Below are 9,259 nucleotides of genomic sequence, written 5' to 3' on the forward strand. Positions count from 1 at the left end.
CCATTCTCTGGAGAAGGATGTCATGCTTGGTAAAGTGGAGGGTTGGTGAAAGAGGAGAAGGTCCTCAATGAGATGGATAGACACAGTGGCTGCAGTGATCAGCTCAGGTATAGTAGGGATAGTGAGGCTGCCACAGGACCAGGCAATGTTTCATTCTGTTGTACTTAAGTTTGCTATGAGTTGGAGACAACTCAATGGCAGAAAACAACAACAATAATATTTATGGGAGCAAACTGCCACATATTTCTCCCATGGAGTATCCGGTGGGTTTGAACCATCTGACCTTTCGGTTAAGAGCCAAGTGTTTAATTTCTGCACCATCAGGCCTCCTTGAGAAAAAATAGTAAAACACCTTAGCTTTGGTATGATGTGCACAGCTGCACAGAGGCCCAAAAGGATCACGTTGTTAGCTGCATGTTAGCATCGTGTCGAGCTGATCACCGACTCTAGAGGATCCTGTGCACAATGGAATGAACTGCTATTCGGGCCAGTGCCATGCATGTGAATCAGGTGTGACTTGGACCATTGGGTTTTCACTGACTGATTTCTAGACGTAGATGGCCAGGCCTTTCTTCCTAGTTCCTACTCTTCTGGAAGAAGAGAATACTATAATAATAACTTACTGTATTCTGCAATGACAGCAAAACAAGCAAGCCTCCACTGACAGCAGAGGGTGGTGGCAGCACGAGATCAATCTCACGTCTTCCTCACGGAAGGAGAGAATTCTACCATTGAACCATCAGTGCCCCAAAAAAGACCATAGGAAATCACAAAAATTGATAAGTTCATGTGGCAGGGTTACAGGTTGTAAGACAGGAAGTACTAGGTTTGGGAAGTAGATTTAGCCAGGTTGAAGGATTTTCTGGTACTTTTCTTTAAACACTGGAGAACCAAGTGCTATTTAAACTAGAATAACATGATTAAATTTATTTAAGGAGAAACTTTACCAAGAAATTTGGAAGACAGCTACCTGGACAACCAACTGGAAGAGATCCATATTTGAGCCCATTCCAAAGAAAAGTGATCCAACAGAATGTGGGAAATTATTGAACAATATCGTTAATATCACAGGCAAGTAAAATTTTGTTGAAGATAATTCAAAAATGGTTGTGGCAGTAGATCGCCAGGGGACTGCCAGAAATTCAAGCTGAAAGGGATATCAAACAAGGGATATCACTGCTAATGTCAGATGGATGTTGGCTGAAAGCAGAGAATACTAGAAAGATGTTTACTTGTGTTCTATTGACTATGCAGCAGCATTCAGCATTTGATTGTGCTCATGAGGAACCTGTATATAGACCAGGTTCAAACAGAACAAGGGGATACTGCATGGTTTAAATTAGAAAGGTGTGTATCAGGGTTGTATCCTTTCAATATACTTATTCAATCTGTATGCTGAGCAATTAAATCTGAGAAACTGGACTATATGAAGAAGAGTGTGTCGTCAGGGTTGAAAGAAGACTCATTAACAGCCTGAGATGTTCAGATGACGCAACCTTGCTTGCTGAAAGTGAAGAAGACTCGAAATCACTTACTAATGAAGACCAAAGACTACAGCCTTCAGTATGGATTATACCTCAACATAAAGAAAACAAAAATTCTCACAACTGGACCAATAAGCAACATCATGATACATGGAGAAAAGACAGCAATTGTCAAGGATTTTGTTTAACTTGGATCCATAATCAATGTCCATAGAAGCAATAGTCAAGGACCAAATAACATACTGTATTGTGCAGATCTGCTGCAAAAGAACTCTTTAAAGTGCTTAAGAGCAAAGATACCACTTTGAAGACTAAAGTGCACCTAACCCAAGTCACGATATTTTCAGTAGCCTAGTATGCATGTGAAAGTTGGGTAACGAATAAGGAAGACTGGAGGAGAATTGATGCATTTGAATCGTGGTGTTGACAAGGAATGTTGAATGTACCATGGACTGCTAGAAGAATGAACAGATCTGTGTTGGAGGAAGTACAGCCAGAATGTTCCTAGAACTGAGGATGGCCGGACTTTGTCTCTTCTGCTTTGGTCCTGTTATCAGAAGTGACTGGTCTTGGAGAAGATTATGCCAATAAAGCAGAAGGTCTGCAAACAAGAGGAGGACCCGCACGGGATGTATTGGCATAGTGGCTGCAGCGATGGGCTCAAGCACAGTAATGCTTGCGAGGTGATTGTTGAGGACGGAGCAGCGTTTTGTTCTGTTGTACTTAGGGTCGCTGTGAGTTAAAACCGACTCAGTGGAACCTAACAACAACAGCAACAACAAGGGGGGTACTCTGTTGGTCAGATGAAGGGTGGTTCGGAGGGAGAGAGGTTGGTGGATTGGAGAGAGACAGAAACTTTGTGATGAGTTCTTAAAATAGGGATTTTTTAGATAGTTAATTATAATTATATACATATATATATATATAATTGAATATTGCATAATTTAGAACATAAACTTTCCTAATAAACCTGATGGCCAGCCATCATTTTTAGTTGTTATCTTTTTTTTGACAGTAAAATAAGGACTTTTCTTAAGGTGTTTCTTAGCCTTAGGGAAACTTTTGCTAACGGAAGAGCTTGTTGAATGTAAACTTTTAGTATGTTTGCATATTTTTCTTTCTTTCTTGGCTGTTGTGTTTTGTATTTATCATAAATCACCTCAGAGTTCCATAGGCTTATTTTAATTACGCCCATACTTGTGATAGGCTACGCTAGTGTTCATTTACCGTCTGTTGTCATTGTAAAATTGATACATACAGAGTGATCACTGAGGTCCCTGGTCTGTGTCAGTGGTACCTGCTTTAGCAGTATGCACTATCAGGGGAAAACGAACTTCATTATTGCAAATAATTGCTGGCTTACTTCTTCAACTCTCTGAAGTAAAGTCTACATTGCTGTGTATTTCATACTTCTTTCCATCTGTACCTGTTAAATGGTTGTTCAGACATTTCATGTAACTGTTCTGTTAACTATTACTGTTATTACATTTTGTGTTTTAACTATTAAATTTTGCATATATAGGCTTTTTAAAAGAATGTGCTCAGATTATGATTAGAAATAACTTATAACCGTATTGAAAATAATTCTTTCTGGCTTCCACGCACTAACAAGACGACTTGGGCTTGTTTTGTTTCTGGTTACAGAATACAGTTGTTGAGGCATCTATTCAGCTTCCTCCTTCCCTTTTTTCACCAAAACAAACGAGAGAAGCCAGACCAGCCGATGACTATCTGTACAAGCTGCAGCTCATTGCATTCCGCAATGGCAAGCTTTTCCCAGCAACCGGAAATTCAACAAACTTGGCTGATGATGGAAAACGACGTACCGTGGTTACCCCTGTGATTCTCACTAAAATAGGTTCGTCTGTGGCATATGTTAGCCTGTAGTTAGCGGACAGTGTGACTTCATACTTCAGTAGTCTAAACAAGTGCTTAGCTCTGTTCTTTTTTTGCCTTAATGACTCCCCAACGGAAAAAGATATTGCAGAGTATCCATTAGTGTATATACTGACATTTAATTGTTTATGACATTTGTTTCAGAGATATTTCTATTTCCCATTTTCTCCAGATGGCGTGAATGTAGATACCCACCACATCCCTGTGAATGTGACATTGCGTCGAATTGCACATGGAGCAGATGCTGTTGCAGCTCAGTGGGATTTCGATTTGCTGAACGGACAAGGAGGCTGGAAGTCAGATGGGTGCCATATACTCTACTCAGATGAAAATATCACTACGATTCAGTGCTACTCCCTTAGTAACTATGCGGTTTTAATGGTATGGCAGTTGTCAACTTTATGCATAAACATTGAGTATTTAACTTCTTTCCCTGTGCATAATTATTTGATTATTTTCCTATGCATAATTAAGCTCAAATGAAGATTTTTTTTTTTTTTCCTTTTGACTTTAACATAAATTGCTCCATTTAATTATGTATGAGGCAATGTTTGGTATAATTCTGATACTAAAGGGAAATCGAGTTTACTACCAAGTGAAATGTATGGGATTGAATTGAGTGTAGGAATTTTCATTGAACTTTGTACGTGAATTCATTCCAGTAGGCTTTGAACTTCTTAAAGTTGGAGAGATCTCAGGGTTTAGTCTGTCCAGCCTCTCTCAAGGCAGAAATGGTAATTAATTTGCCTACAGATACACAGTGAATAGTGAAGAGATTCCCGTTTTGCCGTCTAGTGTCTTTTCCCACTACATGTCATAAATTAGACTCCTCTTAAATTTAGACTCGTCGTGATAATTTCCAGTTAGTCATTCCAAGTGACAGCATTGCTATGAATAGAGTTTTCTCCATTTTAATGCCAATCAATCTAATGTTCTTTCCTGTTATTTACCATTGTCGATGCCTGTTGTTCTTTTGGCATAGTTACTAATGTTCAGACCACATGCCTTTTTGTTAATGAGATTTTTAAATGAGTGTGATTCTAGTGACATTAATTAGGAAATTAATCATTCCAGTTTTTATTTTATATGATTATTGCAAAATACATTGCACAGTACATGTACATTTAAAATACAGAGGGGAAATTACATGTGTTAATCTTGTATTTCTGAAACACATGCCCCAGAAATGGTTTGAGGCTAGCCTAGACCTGATGAATCCAATGCTTTTATTTCTAACTTCAGCTCTGAATCTGCTCTCTAGAGAGTATTTCAGCAAAGGATTAAATAATCTTTGTAAGTTCAGTTTTTTGTGAATTTTCCTGTCCGTTTACCATTCGAAAGAATCTCGAAGCACCCTGGAATTCTAATATGTTTTTCTCCATTCTTCTTTTTGTTTCCTCTTGACTCTCTTCCACTTGGTATGCCTTACTCAGCATAATGATGAAGCAGGCCCAAGAGGAAATGTATTATTTAGTAGCACGTCAGGGTCACCTTTCCAGTGACATCCACAAAACATTTGGGTGTCGTACACTTTGGCATGTTTGCTGTTTGGCCCGTGGATAGTGGGGTGAATCCTACACTGGTTAGACTCAATTATGTTTCAAAAAGTCATTTACTCTTGGGTGTGAAGTTAGTGTTAATAATTTAGGATTCTTTTCACAAATGGAAAGTGTCTGATTTCTGTAAGTCTGAGTTGGCTTCCTGTAATGTAAGTTCACACACATTTGATTCTTCTGCACTCAGTCACATTTTAAATGAAACAATGCTGTGTGAGGAGTGCCTGGATGGTACACAGTTAACATGGTTGGCTGTTAACTGAAAGATTGGAAGTTCAGTCCAGCCACAGGCCCCTTGGAAGAAAGGCTTGGTTGTCTCCTTGTGAAAAATCAGCGTTGAAAACCTTGGGGAGCACAGTGCTCCTGTAACACACATGAGGTCACTGTCAGTCGGAATCAGCTGGACGGCATCTGGTTATGCTGTGGGGGACGTTTTCAGTCCCAGGTTGAATGATCTTCTCACCTAGGGTCTGAATGTGAAATAATCAAAAACTGAAGAAATGAAAGAGAAATCATGGATTCAGCATGTCTAGCATCTTATGCAGTAGTTAGCTAGAAAAAGTGGGGCAAGCTAATTGAAACACAAAATACACGGAAAGGCAGTTATCAGCTTCTCTATTAATGACATGATTCTGCACCGTGTGAAATTTTATTTTTATTTAATACGTACCAGTTTAAAGCATCTATTTTTGAACTTCCTAGCTGTTCTTCTAAACTATTTAAATTAGTGTAATCCTCTTCTAGAAGGAATAAGCTATTCTTTTATCTTTCATACTTTTAATCTTTTAAAAAATGTAATACCCAATTCTTTAAAGCTAAGATACAGTACTAAGATTTATTTCTATTGATTTTCAAAGAATATTCTTTTGCTTTTCCTAAATGTAACTGCACCACCTAGAGGCAGCCACGTGTAATGTTCCTGGAATTGTTGACAGTATAATAAAGTTATTATATAGGAGCTTTAGAATTGCTAATTTAAAAGTAAACTCAGAGTTAATGAAAACACTAAAGTAGTTGAAGTAACATCTGACATAGAATAAATACTTTTTAAAAATTGAAATCAGCACCTTCTTCTTATATTAACCTTTTTAAGTTAAAGATTTTTAACATTCTATTTTCTGTCAATACTATCTTAATGTATGATTTTATATAGCAAGTCTAGATTCCTGTCTTGACAATAGTTCATAAAAATTTTCATGATCTGATTTTAAAGAATTTATATGAAAAATGAGAAGAAAGGGTGCTTTTGTTCTTAAGTCTCAAATATGTACCATGCTTTAGATCAGTGTACCTCTTGCTGTAAGCTGTTGTATCCAAAAGAGAAAAGTTAACCAAGAAATTAAGTTTCCTTGTAACTCATGATTGGGAACAGTCCTATGGAGCAGGGACATTCCCAGGTGCTAGCAGAAAAACTGCGTAGGAACTGGGGTCAGAGTATTTAGGTACGCAACCAAACCAAACTCACTATTGAGTTGATTCCAACTCATAGCGACCTCCATTGAGTTTCCAAGGCTGTAAATCTTTATGGAGGTCGTTGTTGTTGTTGTTATATGCCATCGAGTAGGCCCCGACTCATAGTGACCCCTCCTTGGGTTTCCGAGGCAGTATCACTACAGAAGTAGATTGCCCAACCTTCCTTCAGAGGAGTGGCTGGTGGGTTTGAACCGCCAGCCTTCTGTTAGCAGTCAAGTGCCTTAGGCAGTATGTGCTGAGTGGCTGGTGGGTTCAAACCACAGACCTTTTAGTTAACAGACAAATGCCTTAACCACTACTCTACCAGAGCTCCTCTATGTATGTATGTAGTATTTAATAATTTAATTGACAATAGTGTAAAAGATAAAATAGTATTTATACCTTTGATTCCCCTTTTGTAATTGTATTTACTAGAAATGTATGAAATCAGAGAGCACTCATTGTTTTTTATCCCTCTAATGCTTTCAAATTTTGTTTCTATTGAATTTGCTTAATGAAAGCAAGCTTCAGTTACACTTGTTTTACAACAATTGAACATCAATGCTAGCAATATTTTTCTTTATAAAATTTAAAAAATAGATAACAGATGCACATGGATAATAATTTTTCACACATGTGTACAGTGACAACTGGAACTCCCACCTACTATCCCATCACAGCCATATGCCACAAAGAAAGTCACCAGTAGTGTTATCTCTTGGAGTTGCCTGGATGGTGCAAATGGTTACTGTGCTCAGCTGCTAACCAAAAGGTGGTAGGTTCAAGTCAACCCAGAGGCACCTTGTGAGAAGACTTGGCAGTCTACTTCTGATAAACCAGCCGTTGAAAGCCCTGTGAAGCACAGTTCTACCCTAACACGCAGGGGGTTGCCATGAGTGGGAAGCAACTCTTAGGGCAACTGGAAAGCTGCAGTATCAGTTTCTTACAAATCTCTGAAGAGGTTTTTTTATGCATATAGAAACAAAATGAACACAGAGGTATACTATATACATCATTCTAAACCATGCTTTTTTCCATGGTGAAATACATTTTAAAGACGATGGTGATGGTGATTAGGATGGTGGTTGTGGAGGTGGTGGCAGCAGCTAATGGTCACCAACTACATCAGTGCCACTCATACTCCTCTGTAGTCTTCACCTACATCACCCATTTCCTTCCCATACCAGCTTTGTGAAGTGTTAGTGCTGATATCATCAATCTTCATTTACAGATGAGGAAACTGCAGCAGAGAGAGATGGAGCAGCACGTCCACCTTTTCCAGACTAGTTAGTGACGGAAGTGGGATGGGAATGGCCCTAGAATCTGCGATCTGAATCACTCTGCTATATTCCCTCCCTGAAATCTTCCCGTTGCAATGTCATAGAACTCCCTCATTCTTTTTTACTGAATATTTTATGTTTTCTGCTGAATATTTTATGTCGCTACTATCATCTATTTCAGTATTCTACTTTGCTTGTTCTGATATTTGGCTTGTGCAGTGTTATCTTGTGCATTTCATATAGCATCAGCAGGATCACTCTCTGAAGTGAAATCGGTAACCAAAGGTACCAACTCGTTTTCCTTTGTTTATATTAAATCAACTTATTGAGTAAAGTGCACAGATCTTAAGTGTATGTCTTGATAATTTTTGCACTTCTGTGTATTTTAACCCCCATCAAGATGAAGATTTTTACTTGAGCCCTCGGTAGCCTTGCCCCTGGGTTCCTTTGGTTAATTCACATGTGTTTCTTTAGGTAATCCACCCCACCATCCCAGGAGATAACCCCCCCCATTCTGACATCTGTCATCCTGGATAAGTCTCCCTGTTCTTACACTTCGTATCACTGGAGTGGAGTATGTACTCTAGAGCATTGGTCTTCTTTCCATCATTACATCTGTGAGATTTATCCTTGATTTTGTATGTATCAATATTTTCATCTTTCTCCATTGCTGTGAAGTTCATTGTATGAATAGGTCAGAATGTGTCCATTCTGCTTTTGGTGGGCCTTTGAGTCCTTTCTAGGTTATAGGTACTGCAAGAAAGGATGTACACAGTCAAGAGTAGAATTGGGGAGGTTGCCAAACACAAACCAAACGCACTGCCATCGAGTCGGACCCGACCCATAGCGACCCCTCCTTGAGCTTCCGACATGGTATCTCTACGGAAGTAGATTGCCCAGCCTTAGGACTATGCCACCAGAGCTCCCTTTTGAGGTTTAGGCTGCCCTTATGTTTAGCTTTAGTAGATAATGCCACATTTTTTAAGCACTGACCAAAGTGGCATTAGCAGTTTACAATCCCACTGTACGAGAGTTCCAGTTACTCCACCACCTTTTCAACACTTTTAGCCTTCTGATGGTGATATTGTGATATTTTATTGTGGCTTTAACTTAGTCTCTAGTAAATAATGATGTGGAAAGCCTCTTCGTATTCTTATTGGCATTTTAAGTATCCTCTTCTGTGCGGTTCTTGCTAAATCGTGACTATTTTAAATCTAATTATCTTGTTTTGTTACTGATGGATAGGAACTATTGGTATGTATTCTGAATATGAGCCCTTGGGTAGATGCATATGTTACACATATCTTCTCCCAGGCAGGGCCTTCTCCTTTCTCTCTTAATGTTTCCTTTGTAAGAACAGAAGTTCTTAATTTTCATGAAGTTTACTAGTTTGTTTGTTTGTTTGTTTTAAATAATGTTCTGTATGCCTTATAAGAATTCTTTGTTCCTTAGAAGCGTTAATATGTTTTACCTTGTGCATTTAGGTCCATGATTCAGTTGGAATTGATTTTTTTTCCTCATATGGTATGAGGTAGAGAGAGCAGAATCTTCAAATTATTCTTCTTTGGTCCTTAGGGGAAAAAGTTAAAAA

The 9,259-nt window shown here is 38.6% G+C and overlaps 1 protein-coding gene across 1 annotated transcript in view; it reads left to right on the top strand.

Moving 5' to 3' along the window:
- Positions 1-9,259, top strand: part of ADGRA3 (adhesion G protein-coupled receptor A3) — a 204,825-nt gene that overhangs the window by 155,571 nt on the left and 39,995 nt on the right. The window contains exons 13-14 of the mRNA XM_007954828.2: positions 3,129-3,342; positions 3,553-3,761. Of these exons, the coding sequence (XP_007953019.1) occupies positions 3,129-3,342; positions 3,553-3,761 (423 nt within the window). The remainder of the gene's footprint in view (positions 1-3,128; positions 3,343-3,552; positions 3,762-9,259) is intronic.

The sequence above is a fragment of the Orycteropus afer genome, unplaced genomic scaffold (assembly GCF_000298275.1).
Source record: "Orycteropus afer afer isolate SDZICR_OR568_19922 unplaced genomic scaffold, OryAfe1.0 scaffold00475, whole genome shotgun sequence".
In the NCBI taxonomy this organism is placed as follows: domain Eukaryota; kingdom Metazoa; phylum Chordata; class Mammalia; order Tubulidentata; family Orycteropodidae; genus Orycteropus; species Orycteropus afer.